At 42.3% G+C, this 16834-nt stretch overlaps 1 protein-coding gene across 5 annotated transcripts in view; it reads right to left on the reverse strand.

Annotated features, from left to right (window-relative positions):
* The window catches only part of LIFR (LIF receptor subunit alpha), a 267586-nt gene that overhangs the window by 28817 nt on the left and 221935 nt on the right, over nt 1-16834 (reverse strand). For 2 of the 5 annotated variants that reach the window (XM_030193051.1, XM_030193050.1), the window contains exons 15-17: nt 14780-14959; nt 10386-10487; nt 3838-4005 (exon numbers count right to left, since the gene is read on the reverse strand). In XM_030193051.1, coding sequence (XP_030048911.1) covers nt 3838-4005; nt 10386-10487; nt 14780-14959 — 450 coding nt within the window. The remainder of the gene's footprint in view (nt 1-3837; nt 4006-10385; nt 10488-14779; nt 14960-16834) is intronic. The other 3 variants (XM_030193052.1, XM_030193053.1, XM_030193054.1) reach the window with 3 other exon arrangements.

Below are 16834 nucleotides of genomic sequence, written 5' to 3' on the forward strand. Positions count from 1 at the left end.
AAGGAACTCAATCTTTCAAACCTTTCACTGCACCATTCAGCTGCTGTACGTACTCCATACAGGATAAGTATTGCTCAACCTGGCATAGTACCCCACTCACACTCAACTCATTTATAAATATTATAACAGCAATTACTCTTAAATTATACTATTGCAAAGTTAAAGAAACTAGGGCAAAAAGCCCAGAGTTAAAGATCAATCTCCTTATGTCCTTGCATTGTACATGTGCATTATGCAAATGAGTGAGCTGTTTTCTACTGGAGCATGATGACCTCTATAAAAATATATATATAGTCCTCCAGCCTGGTGAGCCTCCTTCAGTAAACAGATTGTGCTCACAAATCAGCTCAATGGATCAGCGCGGCTTGAAGAGGGCTTCCTTTTGACTGCATAAAACTTGCATTATAGCTCCTCTCCACCTCCTCACTCCTCACCACCATTTCACAGCCAGAGCCAATGAGGTAGGAGTGAAAAGTGGACTGCTGCAGCCTTGTCCCACCAGATACCAGGGATCTCCTCTGGGTAAATCCTGAGGGTGAAAAGGGGTTAGAGAGAGGTCTGAGGGAGAGTGGTAGGTTTTGGATTATGTGTACGGCTGCCACTGTGGATAGGGATGGGGGGGGGGGGAGGGTTCAGAAATTTGGGGGGGGGGGGGGGGGACGCTAAGGGGATCAGAGTGGATCGGATTTCCACATTCCCTTATGTGGGTCCTGGCCAAATATCACATAAGTTAAAGCAGCATACACTTTGGTTAGTCAATGCCCGGAATTCTGTGCCAGTGCCTGGACATGGCCCGACACTGAATTCTGGGGCCTAATTCTGCCCACTGGTCAACATTTTATGTTTAAATGGCTTTTATTCAGGATCAAAACCACCATACAACAGTCGCCTAAACAATAAAACTAAGTAAGGTCAACAATCAGATACAACGCAGTAAAGTATGGATAAGATAATAATAAACAAAGCGTCATTAGACATAAGGCAAAAGGAATTTACGATCCCAATTTTGTTACCATCCCACTATCACTCAGCCATGTAATCCTTATCTTTGAAAACATGACACTGGACTCTTATGACTCCAGGCTTTTTATTAGGGTGAGCGTAACCATAAGCCTGACCCACCCAATTAGAGGACCCCCAACATGGCCTCACACTCTAGATGACAGTCACATCACGAAACACTGTAATCTATTCAGGACCGCACTTTGAGCCCTGGGGTGGTATATGTAGCTCGCACCTCCCATAACACTAAGGCATGTAGTTTATTTCTCCAGTATCAGAAGGAGGGAGGAACATCTTGCAACCAATGGTTAAGGATACACTTCTTACCCAGTGCATAGGTTTGCTGAGAAATAAACAGGAAACTTTATTAGCTATCCCATATGATACCCACTTAGCCAAAAGAATGCCCTTCCATGAAAAAAGTACCCGTTGACCCATAATAGTCCCCAAGTATCCACAAATCTGTCTCCAAAAAGCCTGGATACCTCTACCATGCCCACGGTGGCCTCACACAGCTTTGGATGTTGCTTGTACAAAGATTTCACCCCACTATGGAAACTGTAATACAAGTTAGGGGCGTATCTGCGTGGGGCCACAGGGGCCTGGGCCCCTGCAGATTTCACCCTGGCCCCCTCCCACATCAACCCTCCCCCGCTGCTTACCTTTGCTGGCAGGGGACCCCAACCCCCACCAGCTGTCCACTTCCTCCTGCCTTTAAAAATATTTCTTCCACTGGCGGGGAACCCCAACCCCCGCCAGCCGACCCGAAGTCTTCATATTTCTTCTTCGTCTGACTCCTCCGTGGCCATGCTGTAAGTAACGCTGTTGACTGAATCCAGTTCGGAGTCTGACGTCTCAGCACGCTGTACTCACGTACAACGTGCTGTGACTTCAGACTCCGAACTGGATTCAATCAACAGCGTTAATTACAGCATGGCCACAGAGGAGTCGAACAAAGAAGAAATATGAAGACTTTGGGTCGGTTGGCAGGGGTTGGGGTCCCCCGCCAGCAGAAGAAATATTTTTAAAGGCAGGAGGAAGCAGACCTCGGCTGGCGGGGGTTGGGACCCCTGCCAGCAAAGGTAAGCAGCGGGGGACAATTGACAGCAGATGGGGAGGGTGGAGAGAGGCGGCGGGGGGGGGGGGGGGGGCTAAAATGTGCCCCCTCCCTCTGGCTCCCCCTACCGCCGGATTCCAGATACGCCCCTGATACAAGTCATATGCACCTCTTTCCAATCCCTACATTAGGAATTAGGGGCCCTGTTTACTAAGGCTCGCTAACGTTTTTAGCATGCGCTAATGCTAGAAACACCCATATATTCCTATGGGTGTCTCTAGTGTTGGCACGCACTAATTTTTAGCCCATATTTTTAGTAAACAGGGACCTAGGTGTGTAAAAAAACATAAAAAGTATATGTACTGTATTTAGTTGTCAACTAGAATATGAACATAGATTGGTTACAAGAAAATAACAGAGAATATGCACACAATCAGAAGCACCTTCCCCTCCCTCTCCATAAAAAAATGACAAACATTGGGACAAATTAGTTGACATACTTTAATTTAAATAAAATGTATTAATTTGCAACCAATTTCAGATCTTAAAGCTTTATCTGCGTGGGAAAAAAAAAAGATGCACTGAAGCCAAGAAACAAGAGGCCCGATATTCAAAGCAATTTAAAACGTCGGCAACGGCTGTTGACCAGTTAAATCGCACATAACCGGCTATTTGTGGATATTCAGTGGGAGATAACCTGTTATCTCTGCTGGTAATTAGCAGTTAGTGCCTAACTGGGAGCTGGCACTCTCAGGGGCATCCGGGGGCAGGTCACACATAGAACCCGATATTGAGCGCTAACCGGGTTAGGTTAGCACATAAACAGGACCACATAAATATCTGTCCTACCTTTATGTACTAGCCAATGGCCATTTACCCTCGGATTCTATATAGTATGCTTAGATTTAGGCACCAAAATCGGCGCAGATTCTATTACACCGCACGTAACTTAATTGGCTTAACAAGCTAATGAGTGCTGATAGCACTTAACAAGCAATAATGAGCACTAACTGGTATTGATTCAAATTTAGGTGCAGAACTTGCTAAGCGTATTCTGTAATGATGTGTGCCGAACTTAACGCCTGGAGGCAAATGTGGCATGGTTATGGGTGGGGAAATGGGCATTCCAAAATTTAGATACCTAGTCACAGAACTTGGTCCAGTGCACCTAAATCTAAGTGCTGAGATTTACACTAGGTTTTCGTTGGCATAAATGGATGCGCGCAGATATCGACGCTTAAATATCAACTAAGCGTATTTTATAATCAGTGCCTAAATCTAGGCACCGATTGTAGTATACGCTTAGTTGGCACTGATTTCAGCGCCAATTTTTTTTAGGCGCCATATATAGAGTCTCCTCCTTAGCGCTGAACATTGGCTTTAACCGGTTATCAGCTGGCAGCCAAAAATGAAACTGGATATTCAATGTCAGAAACAGCCTGGCACTGAATATCTGGTTTCAGCGCCAGCGGCGGGCCTTAACCGCGCTGCCTGCTGCCAGCTGAAAATTTGGGGGGGTGGGGGGGGGGGAGTTTTTTTTTTTTAAAGTACTTCTAGAAACAACCAATGATACCTTACAGTTAAGTAGGGGCTAGCTGGGACTGACAGCTTGCTCCCTGCCAATATCCCCATGTAGATTCAAAACAATCAACAGTTTCAATGACTATTTACACTCCATTTGAATGAACACTGTACACCCAAGACACATCTACTAATGCCCTTTCCAATATGCATTAGTACTGGGCAGTCAAGGACAGTCACTTAGCACTGTTATTTACTTAGATCCGGGGAGCTGGATTTTGACGTATCATTCTCCTGTTTTGTCAAGTAGACCAAATAACCCTGCAAAAAACCCTGCAAATCTTCTGCAGGAATGTCATCCCACTTTATCTGTATGGAATTTGAAGTGGTTTGCTCGACAGTAGCATTGGGTGCAACTTTTGGCGCTGGAAAACAAAAGTACACAACATAAAAACAATTAAAAATGCATTTCACTTATACACAGTTTTAAATGAAATATACAATTTGACAACAGAAAAGAGACCGCTGCTTATGTACCTTGCCAAGCACTACAGATATTACACAAAGAGATTAATTTTAAGTCAAGCTGTTTGAGTGTGAAGGCCAAGTTGGTGCCTATTTCAAGACTATTTTAAAACAAACATAGGGGTAAATTCTATAAGTTGCGCCTAAACATCGGTGCTGAAAATGAAAGACGCTTAGCATGATTCTATACAAAGTATGCATCCTTTATAGAATTGTGCTTAGCACTAAGCTGTACGTGGCAGCAATTAGGCCTACTATAAGCAGGCTTAAATACTGGCGCTTAATTAGGCGCACTTAGGCATGATTCTGTATAAACTTGCATAAAATCTGGGACTGCCCCCAGGAATGCCCCCAAATTGTTAGGCACAATAGAATTTAGGCACATTCCATTATAGAATTGGATATGCGCATGAATCCTAATTATTGCCAATTAGTGCTGATAATTGGATGTTAATTGCCAATTAGCACTGATTGGCTTATTCAAATAAGTTTTGCACACAATTTTGCCATGCGGTCAAATTAGCGCCATACATAGAATTTGGGAGATAGCACCTATATGCCTTTATAAAATTGCACCAGAAAAGTTTCACCTGTGCTCCACTCAAACTCCTTTCCTGAACACATGCAAATGATTACAAAAGGTTATGTAAACATTTGCATGCACTACTTTTATGCCTGGGGCAATTTTAAGAGATCTTTTACTCGAATATACTAGTGGATATACGGAAGACTATAACAAACATGAGACTGCAGCCTCAATCACCCTCTACCACACTAGTGTGGTTTTCTTGTTTGAGCTTTAAGTCTTGGTAAATGGCATTGATTTTCATCATGTTTTGATCTTCCTCTGGACCTTTTTCTCTCTCTTCACCTGCATTTCCAATATCTTCCTTTCAAGTTCCTTTTATCTCTTCTTTCAAATTGTCCACATCATATCAAATCTATCATCATCTCTGCAATCTCTCAGACACCTTCAACCTTTACCTAAATTTGTTCCTGACCTTGTCACTTCATGTCACCCAAGCAGCCAGATTAGCAGAGTTTTGCCACAGATTCAAAATAAAATAAATCCTACAAAAACAGAGTCTTGTGATATGAATGTAATTCTGAGATGAGGTCTGCTGCTCTCTGGAGCAGCCAATTAAGCTGTGGAGGAAGTGCTCACAGTCCCTGGAGGAAGAGAGTCCCACTTGTCTTGAAATGAAGACACCTGGTGGTCAGACTGAGGACTCATGACTGCAGGTTTCCAGAAGCAGCATTGGTGCATGGTATAGTAGAGAATGACACAGGGATAAAGTTTGTCCCCATCTCCGTGGGTTCTGTCTCCGTCCCCACCCCGTCCCCGCAGGTTCTGTCTCTGTCCCCCGCCCCATTCCCACAGGTTTTGTCTCCATCCTTGCCCTGTCCCCACAGGTTTTGTCCTCGTCACCGCCCCATCCCTGTGGGCTCCATCCTTATCTGCAGAAGCCTCAAACACTTATGATTTTATATTTAAATCTTTTTATTAAAGTATAAAAAGAAACAATATTCTGTGCACTGTAGTTTATAAATAACAAATAGAAAACAAAAACAACAAGCAACTATATTAACCCCCTCCCCTATCCTCTACCCTTCCAATGCCAACAATATCTGACTTCTACTACCCCAAGGAATCCTAATCCACCCTGCTAAAATGTCCAGGGGTACAAAATACAACCCGTTCTTTATGCCCTAGCAGCGGAGAAATATGCCCTATGAAGCACTGTTATGATTTCTTAATCTCTGGTTGAATAAGTCATCAACAATCTCAGGATTCAGTCTAGTTCTCCTGTCTTCCACAGTCCTTCCTGCAATAGATGTTGTCTTCTCAGAAGATGTGCTGGTAGCAGGAATGTACAGGATCCCCCATGCAAATTTTGCTAGTTGTGGCCAGCATGTTTGCTTGTTTTTCTAAAAAAAATCAAAATATTGTCATCTGCATCACTCAAACATAAATAACGGTCCAAGTCATTAACAGACTTTGAGGAAGAAAATTACACAGGGACACCACAGGCACTGTCCTGTAGACTAAGGTACTTGGGCTGGTAGAAAATTACTAAACAGCAATTATTCTGGACTCGTTTGCAAAGGAATATGTCAGTACCTCTTATTTGGCCCTTATGTTTCTGAAGGACTGACTAACAATGAAAGAACCATGCCAAGCTGAAATATATTATTAATTATAGATATAAAAATAACAATATGGCAAACACAAAGCAAGTTACAAATATATATATATTTGTGCATTACAAAAATAGAGATTATCACCAAGAGAGACAAAAACCTTAGACTAAACTATGCACTGAACTATAGGTAATAAATCCTGCTTCCTCTTACCCCACAGTCCACATTGCAGACTTCCAGTGGGGTGAAGAACTGGATTCCTCCATTGAGACTCTAGCAGTCTTTTAGGTAATGCCTCAGTGATGCAGTGGAACTGACCATGTCAGCTTTTATCACAAGGAATTCAGTTCACTGGTGTGTTTAGGAAAATCAGACTCTAGTTAGTCTGAGAGCGAAGTCTTCTGTTCTTCCCCCTTCTCTCTTCAGTCCAACATTGGCATCTCTCTTGCTCAGGTGATACCTATGGACCAATCACAAACTGTGCACTTCTGTCCAGCAGAATTCATGGTCATGAAGAGAGGCCTTGTTATTAGCAAAGAAACTTATCAGTCAAGTCTGATGGTAGCAAACTCCCTACTCCTGGAGATTTTGTCTCTATGAGGTAAGCTCCTCTGCACTTCTCAGGAGATAACCGGAGGCTAGTTTGCAGTAAACAACGTGTCCTTGGATGAAGTCATCGTGGGTATGCCAAGCAGTAATTTTCCTTCATAGAAAGCTAGTTTCAGGCTACAGGCTGTAGAATCCATATTAGCTGGTAAAAGATGGCTCAGGCTTAGCAGGCCTCACACCTGCAAAGGTGAAATAGCATGAAAATACCCCTACAGTCCCCATCCCCGCCCTGTCCCTGTGGGATATGTCCCCGTCCTGTCCCCTCAGGCTCTGTTCCCATCCCCATGTCATTCTCTAGTGCATAGCCCCTGGCTGAAGATTTACAGCAATAACTGGGTTGAGTTGTGAAGGGATATAAAATACTTCCCAGGTAACTGCAAATGAAAGATCATGGGAGAAGTAGCGGCTGGGCTCCTTATTTTGTGTATAAGATGGGTGAGAGATGAAGAGAAGACACTCTTCCTTCTGCTACCCTTCTCATCAAAGTTCACTTAATGATTACATTCTCTATACCCTACCCCCCCCCCCCCCCGAAAAGCCACAAAATTGCATAGTGCAATCTGTCCATTAGAGTAGCTCTGAGAATTGTTTTACGAGTAGTTTCAGTTTAAGACAGTACAAAGCCAACATAACCTATGGTTTTATTAAAGCATGATTTTGATTAATTTATTAACAATTAAATCACAAAGGAGCCCTTTTACTAAGCGGCGGTAGGGATACCGCGTGGGTAGCATGCAGCAAAACAGCACTACACCTGGGTGTGCCCTAGCACCAGGTGGCAGTTTTGTTTTTGCTGTGCACTGTTTTCCATGCCAGAAAATAATTTTGTTTTTTTTAGCGCGGGGGTGGGGGGGGGGGGGGGGGGAATATGTCTGGCAGTAATCGTACAGCGTCACACGTTGCGTGATTACCACCGGGTTAGCACATGAGCCCTTACTCACCTTCTAAATAGGAGGCGGTAAAAGGGTTCGGGCAGTAAGTGGCTGTGCACCAATTTTTTTTGTTTTTTACTAGCGCATTGCCATTAATGACCTCCATATTAAAAAAAAAGTTTTTTTTTATGACCGTGGTAGTAAGTGGCCTCGGCACGTGCCAATTCCACATGCTCATGCTACCTAAGGTCACTTCCTACCGTAGCTTAGTAAAAGGGCCGCAAAATGTTTGCCATTTCTAGAAAATGTGCCAGCAACATGTGTACCATGAAACCCTACTTCCATATAGCTGAGGATTAGGGCTAAAATTTGTTATAACCCATAAAAAAACCATGCAAGCTACATCAGTTACAGAATTTAGCAAATCATACTAAACACTGTGCTGTACGTGCTCCATCAAAGGCCAATGCATGGGCCTGGAAGGCAAGAGTTCATGTGCTGGAACAGAACAGAGTGGAAACCTGTCACTTATTCTATGCCAAATGCTGACTCTGGCTAGGGGCTCAAACCATCTGCTCATTCTTCACTTAATAAACACATTCTACATTAAAAGAAAATAATGAAGTTCAATTCCCACAAGTATTCATTTTCATTAGTGGTTTAAAGTTACCATAACTTTTTTTCCAATAAAAAATAAGCATCTGATTAATACAACAGCATATTTTATTACAAATACAAAAACTGAGGGCCAGAAACTCAATACTGCAAATGTGATCTGGATCATACTTTAACCCTGGCAGCCATCCATCAAACAGTAAAATCGCTGCACGGTCACCCCCTTCTTTTGTTCGAATGGCACTCCTATGCTTGCATTTACAAGTAGTGAACATATGTACAATGTATATATAAAAGCTACAGTGAAAAGTGCAGGGAGAAATATTGGAACTTCTGATTCTTAATGTTTGTGTTTATGTACTTGTGGCTAAAGCCTATAATTTTGAACTTTAGTGGGAGGGTTGCACTCTTTTTAAGCTTTCTATCAGAATTTTATGGCTGTCTTTCTGATTCTAAATATGACTACGTAGAAACTTTTGAGGAAGACTGCACATTGAAAGCTTTGGAATTGTTTTTCTGATTCTAAGAATTTATGATGAAATTTTCAAAGTGTTTGCAGCAACTGGCAACACATTAAAAAGGTTATGCACATAATGAAATGTTCACAACTGCCAATATCTTTTTTTGGGGGTGGGGGTGTGAGAAGCATTACATATATTCCTTGGTATAAGCAACTGGAACGTATTTTGTGTACTTGCTTTCATTTGCCAGAAAGCTCCCTAATACTGGCTTCATCCAAAAATATAATTTATTTTGGCATGTTTCAACTCGATTTTTATTACACGAACGGTTTCACAAATCCTTGCCTCTATTTAAAAACAAAGACACAAAACTACCAATAAATAAATGTTTTAGCTTACAACAGCAGAGCAATATTCTGGATAGGGCATGTAACAGTTTACAAACAGACTGAAGACTTACAGCAAATGTTTGCCAATAGAAAATTAGGGGCCTTTTTATTAAGCTACGTGAGCGCCTAAGCACGCCCAACGCGTGTCAATTCCAAGTTACCACCCGGCTACTGCGTGTCCTGGGCGGTAATTTCATTTTTTACGTACGTTCACTATGCGTGTCAGAAAACGCGGGCAGTAATCAGTATTTAAATGCGGGTTGATCATTACCGCCTGGTTAATGTGTGAGACCTTACCGCTAAGTCAATGGCTGACAGTAAGGTCTCAGACAAAATGTAACATGCGCCAATTTTTATTTTGCCACACGTCCATTTTCGGACCCCCACCTCAAAAGGCATTTTTTACAGGTGCGCTGAAAAATGATTCTGCGTGTGGCCAAAACACGTGCCTACACTACCGCAGGCCATTTTTCAGCGCACCTTATTTATTTATTTATTTATTTATTTCATTTGTATCCCACATTTTCCCACCTATTTGCGGGTTCAGTGTGGCTTACAATACATTGTGATTGATGGAAGTACAATTTGTTACAATACGATTATGGGTTACATTGTGAGGGTTTAGGGTAGACAGTCAGTTCATAATATCATTTGGGGATATAACAATATAATGTAGCAATGGGGAATGATAGGACGATAGAACAATAGCCAGAGAACGTTAGGGTGTCACAGTTTTATCTGTGGGCAAATTATTAAGTGTGGTGAAAGTATGGGAAGAGAAATTTAGGAGAAATGTATTGGTGCATTTCTATTGATGTGTGTGGACTTCATGTGTTTTGAGCCTTGCCGTAGATTTTCTCAAAGAGATGAGTTTTCAATAGTTTGTGGAAGTTGGTTAGTTCGTAGATCGTTTTCAGGTTGCGTGGTAATGTATTCCAGAATTGCGTGCTTATATAAGAGAAGGTTGAGGCGTGCATTACTTTGTATTTTATGCCTTTGCACTTAGGGAAGTGGAGATTGAAGAAAGTAAAAGGACCCCTTAATTCTCTGCACATAAATAGTCCATCTGTGATTACTCTCCAGCATTTAAACATATGGTTTAAATCTTATCCTGTTGTTCAGTTAAAACCATTAATTTACGCTAAATGATTACATCATTTATAGTTTCCAATTTTAAAAAGTAGGTACTTACCCAGCTCAATCATGTATCCAGCTAAATTCTTTAATAATTGATATTTATCATCTTTACAAGCATAAAGTGAAAAATTGTACTGCACACCATCCTGAAACAGACCTACAGACAGCAACACAAAGCATATATAACTTTTCCTAACACAATATTAAAAACACTGAAAATACAGTATAGAAAGTGTAAAAACCTGCAGTTCATTACGTTTCAAACTAACAATTACATTTATAACAGAGGAAGAGAGATTCCTTACCCTTCTAAAAAGAGGCTAGAAAACAATAAAGTTCTCCAAAGCTAGTCACAAATATCCTACAAAATCATAAAACCATCTTCTCAGTCCCTTCCCTTATAGAGGATTTTTCTCCACAGTAATACTGGACTAGAGCAGCATGAATGTGTTACTCTTGAAAATTAAGCAATATTAGGCCTGGCTAGCAGCTGGATGGGGGACTACCAGAGGAGACCACATGCTATATAGCCTACCTAAGTCAATGGTAAACTTTTGTAGTAGTCTGCCAAAGATTACAGAAGTCATTATTGTTTAATGCTTGTCTACTCCTTCTGAAATCTGATTCTGTTTTTACCTCACCCACCTATACTAGCACATCTGTCACCCTTTTCATAAAAAATGCTTATTAGATTGTAAGCTCTTTGAGCAGGGACTGTCTTTCTTCTATGTTTGTGCAGCGCTGCGTATGCCTTGTAGCGCTATAGAAATGCTAAATAGTAGTAGTAGTAGTAGTTCTTTCTTTCCAGTCTTTTGAAAAGCGAAGATACATACCTGTAGCAGGTATTCTCCAAGGACAGCAGGCTGATTGTTCTCACATGTGGGTCGACGTCTGTGTCAGCCCGGGAAACCGGCAATTTTGCCAGCAAAACACAAAAAAACTTTCCAGCGTCTTCTGGCGCGCGTGCAGCACGCACCGCGCACTCGTGGCCATCTTCCCACCTGTTGCATGAGCGTTCACACTCAGTTTAATCAAAAAGAAAAAAAACAACAACAACTCCAAAGGGGAGGTGGGTGGGTTTGTGAGAACAATCAGCCTGCTGTCCTCGGAGAATACCTGCTACAGGAGGTCCTGGCACCGTGTGCCGAAGGAGTACGATGGTGCTTCTTCGTCTTCGCTCGACGCCCGTCATCGAGACTCCTCGGTACCGATGAGGAAGACGTGGAATCCTCATGTCTCCTCGGGGCCAGGTCCGAGGAAGGTCGATCCCAGGGGACCTGCATAACAGGAGGCCTTGAGACAGGTGGAGACCCACTCAATGCCTCACTGCTCCCAGCATGAGTTGGTTGTTCCGCAGCTATTACCTTCACTCCCGACGTCGATGCGTCCCTCGATGTCCATGCCGCCGACCTCGGTACAGATGTCGATGCCGACGTCGAAGGACCGGACTGAGCCCCAAAAAGCTTCTCTCGTTGGGCCTCTCGAGATGCTTGGGTCCGTTTCTTCATGCGAATACACCGACTACAAGTGGCTGGGTTGTGGTTGGACCGAAGGCACTGGATACACCAAGCGTGGGTATCAGTACCCGAGATAGTCCAGTTGCACCGAGAACAACGTTTGAAGCCGCTGGGTGTCTTCGATGACATGGAAGAAAAAACGGCTTTAGCGAAATGAAAAGAAGCGATTGTGCCTGTTAAAAGAAAAAAGGGCACAAAAAAAGGGAGCAACCCGACCAAAGGGGAAAAAAAGTAAAGAAAATACTACGGGAGTTTTTTTTTTTTTTTTACTGTAAATTCTAATAAAAAAAAAGAGAAAAAGACAAAAGTCAACGGTAGAAAACTCTTTCCCGGGCCTGACAGGAGCAGGGAAAACTTGAACGCACCTCACCGTGGAGAAAAAAGAACTGAGCGGGAACGTTCAAACGCTCATGTGAAGGGTGGGAAGACAGCTGCGCATGCGCGGTGTGTGCTGCACGCGCACCAGAAGACTCTGGAAAGTTTTTTGTATTTTGCTGGCAAAATTTCTGGTTTCCCGGGCCAACGCGGACTTCGACCCACATGTGATAAGCAGCCTGCTTGTCCTCGGAGAATAATCCTTTCAACACCTTGCACTCTAGGGTTTTCTTTCCAGTTAAGCAAAAAGCTTCTCTCTTGTGTATCATTTATACCTATGGCTTCTGCTTTCAGCATTTATGACATGCATATTCTAGATTATTTTTGGAGAATTATGGGTTCTTTAAGAATAAGGAAACTCTGTTTAAACAGTGTTTTTGCAGTACAAGCACCTTTACTGGAGGTTTATTTATTTTTGTTAAGTCACGTCGGTCTAAGCCTTTAAAAATCTTTGGGTTCTGTTTACTAAGATGCACTAGCATTTTTTGCGCACATCTACAATTAGCGCATGCTAAATGCTAAAGACATCCATAGATTCCTATGGGTGTCTTCAGAATTTAGCGTATGCTAACATTTAGCATGCTAAAAATGCTAGCGTGCCTACAATTCAGCTTAGTAAACAGGGCCCCTTTATCTCTTCTCGAATTCCATCCTAAACAGATTTAAAAATTAGGTACACAATAATTTTGATTCCTGCAATTCCTATTCACAGTACCCACTTTTTAAGCACAAAATAATTGTTTCTGTAAATCCCCTCACAATACTGCATTATCTGTTACCGTCACCTTCTCCACCTCTCCTCAGTCCCAGAAACATTTTCCTTACCTTGCATATTCCTAGTACTCTCACCCTCACACAGGGGTCCTTTTACTAAGCTATGGCAAAAGGGGACGCCTGCACTGGCATCAGCATGTGTTTTTGATGCGCACTGAAGCCCCCTTTTACTGAAGCGGGTAAAAGGCTGTTTTCTTTGTTTAAGAAATGGCCGTGTGGCAAGTGAAGTACTTGCTGCACGACCATTTGGGGGGGGGGGGGGGAGCAGTTACCACCACCTACTGAGGTGGCAGTAAGGGCTCCCACGCTAACCCGGCAGTAACTAGGCAGCGAGCAGCACTGCCCAATTACCGCTGGGTAAACACCAGCACTACAAAAATCGAAATATTTTTGTAGCGCTGGAAATGGAGTGCACTGGTAGTGGAACTACTGTCGGGCTGCTGCGGTAGCCCAGCGGTACTTACAGTTTAGCAAGCAGTAAGCTCATGTTCGGCATACTGCAGCTTAGTAAAAGACCACCCACAATGATCAAATGTACAAAGCACACAGAAACAAGGGGGAAATCCCTCCATTAATCAGGCCCAGTACATTATCGATTTTTAAAAGTCTTTGGTAGTACATCATTAGTGCACTATCCACACTAATTCATTAGTAATGCAGGGGGAATTCAAGTTGCAGTAAAAGATTGCCTCTTACTGCACCTTGATTCATTGCCGGATTCAGCAACCTGCAGGATCTCAGCACTGCATGTTGCTGAATCCCTGTTTTAAAAGAATAATGCTGTTATTTCACCACCTGGGAGCATCAGGCTGCAACCCCCCCCCCCCCCCCCCAAGATACCAGCATCCACCTATCTTCACCCCCTATATATATAAAAGACCCCTAAAGGGATTATTTGTAAACTTATTAGTAGCACAGAGGGGTCCTCTGGCAACAGTGATGCCCAGTCACTCCTGGCCAGTCGGTGCCTTTCCCAAAATGGCGCCCCTAGCAGGCTTCTGGCAGGTCATCAGTCAGAGTTGGGGAGGGGTGTTTCAGCCGGGGGGCCCTGCTCTGCTAGCCCAGGATGCTCCCTGGTGGTGAAATAACACCAGCAAAAATCTGTGGTTATTTTACCATGAAGGCCCTAACGTGACTTGCGGTGTTTTACTGCAAGTTGAATTAGGATATTTGCATAGTAACAAGATGCAAAAGATGTAACCCACAGTAACTTAAATATCCCTGGGGGAATTAAGTCAGGCCGCATTAAGGTCCTTCAAGTCACATTAAGGGGCTTATAACGACTTAAAGCCCTAAACGTGGCTTGATAACTTCCCCTCTCAAAAACAGAACTGCAGTTCAGGAAAATCTAGTCAACTCGGGCAGAACGTAAAGCATTTTTAAAAACTTTGCAAACATTAAAATTCAGCAACAATTTTTTTACAATTAAAATTTATGTTCTATATATTTCAAAGAAACGTATAAGCAAATACAAGGGGGAACAGTGTACATTACAAAAAATGAACAAAAATAAAAGAAAAATAATCAACATTCATTGCATAAAACAGATGTCATTCTTACGAATGTTTAAACTTAACTAGTACACCATATTCCACTCCCCCTCTCCTGACTGTGAAACAAATTTCACCCTTTCATAGTCTCGTTTAATGTGATATTTATTAACTAAATTAGGAAAGTCTATTTTCCCTGTAAATAAAGAATTTCAGTAGTACCTGGCAATTATCATTCATTGTAACAAAAACAGGAGACAATGAAACAGAAATCTTTATCTTCCCAGTCTTACCAGAAGCTAGCAAAACACTGGTTCTATCAGAGGAGAATGTTTCCCACTGTAGGTCAGAGAGCCGATATCCAAACGAGGACCGCCACTGAACTATGTAACCACAGTTCACATCAGCATCAGAATCCCAAGTTATATTAATTCCATCTTTGTTTCCAACAAGTTTCTCTACTTTAACATCTTCTGTAATACAGTTTAAAAATACAAAACAAAAATTTGTTCTATATCTGAAAACATAGCAAAGAGGACAATATACATTAGATGGAAGAAAAGTACTTTGTACTATAAGAAAGCTACATGTACATCTTGGATCCCTAAATTCATGGAGAGAAAGTGGCGTCACCACCAATGATGGCCGCTTGAGCAAAGAGTTCTGCATCATCAGAAGAAAATCCGCAGCACTTCCTTCCATCCCAGGCACAAATAGCGTGATTTTTAGGGAATAGCTGTGTGCTGAAGCGCCATGATGAGTATTTCTTGCACCCGAATATAGTTAACCTACAGGACTTTGCATCTCAGCAATGTGCGGCAGCGTAGACCTTGGACCAGACGATAATCTAGGGGGAAAAGGGAGTGATTTGCTGTCTGCATCCTCCGAGCTTACTCCTTCTGTGTCCCAGTTGCAATCGATGCTGCCCAATGATCTATTGAGGGACATCCATAATTGGCTTCAAGAAATAAAGTCAGATCTTAGAGTGGTCCGTTTTGAACTCACAGCCCTTGGTACGGACTTATGTGGTGAGATTGTTGAACCCCCAGTCCGAATATCTACACAGATAAGTGTTTAAATCATATATAAAATAATACATATAGCCGATGAAGATTTGGGGTGCTAAAGTAATTGCCACAGAAATTATGACTGGGCAATGAGTACCGCTGAGGCAAATTGAAAATAATTGAAAAGATTGTAAAAAGATTGTGAAGAATATTGTGAGCACTTGATGAAGTAGGTGGAGGGAAATGGCTATCTAGGACCGAATAATTTGAAGAAGTTATTCATTATAAAAACAAGTCTAGCTTAAAACGTCTATTTTAGTCCTGGACGATTTTGTTTTGTTCCATTATGGCTGAAATACATCTAAGTCTTAGGAACGCCCAAGTCCCAGCCTGAACACGCCCCTGACATGCCTCCTTGAGATCTGGATGCACTTCAGACAGACTTCATAGAAAAACGTCTAAAAACAGGTTTCAAAAATACTGATTTGGACGTTTTTGTGAGAAAAACGTCCAAATGCTACTTTATGCCACTTTTTAGACATTTTTCTGTTTGAAAATGAGCCCAATAACCTAATAACAAATTAGACCACAGAAGAAATAATTAATCAAGTCTACATCAAGAATACGGCTGACTACTGACTAAGTGCTGCTGAATATTTGACTCCATGGAAGGTTCTACCTAAACCTAACACATGAGATATAGGTCCAAATGAAACTGGAAAACCTTTAAGATGCAGGATTTGTTGCAGAAACTGTTTTAAGAAAATCTTCTTTGAAACAAACAAACATTTGATAGACACAAATAGAGCAGCTTTTACCTCTGGGCAAAGGGGCAGTTTCCCAGAGTCCTGCATAATAAAGAAAACATTAATAAAAGCAGCCTTAAGGAGTAACCACTTAAGACTAGGCCTGATGAACGAAAGTCTTGCCCAATCTATTGTGCTGTACCAAGCAAAAACTGTCTAGTCCTTCTTCCCCACAGCTGGCAGCAGGAGATGCATTTAGATGCATGTCATGTCATTTCTTCCTGCGATGGAGCCAGTCTCATGATAAAATGTGAGCTTTTGCAGCTCATACCATGAAACTGGTCCATGGCAGTAAAGAATGACAAGCATTTCAATGCATATGCTACTGCTGGCTGGTTGGCAGGCAGTGGCATAGTCAGGAACTTTGAACAGGGGGTGCGTCTCATGCCACCCCCCCACCCCCCAATACCTTAAAATCATTTCCAGTCTTCGTTAAGGCAGCACCAACGGCACTCATAGGCTGCCTGCGAACTGCACTAGGCCATTCTCTCTGCACCATACAACCCTTCAGAAAGCAGGAAGTTGCATCAGAAAG

Source organism: Microcaecilia unicolor, chromosome 2 (assembly GCF_901765095.1).
Source record: "Microcaecilia unicolor chromosome 2, aMicUni1.1, whole genome shotgun sequence".
Taxonomy (NCBI): Eukaryota; Metazoa; Chordata; class Amphibia; order Gymnophiona; family Siphonopidae; genus Microcaecilia; species Microcaecilia unicolor.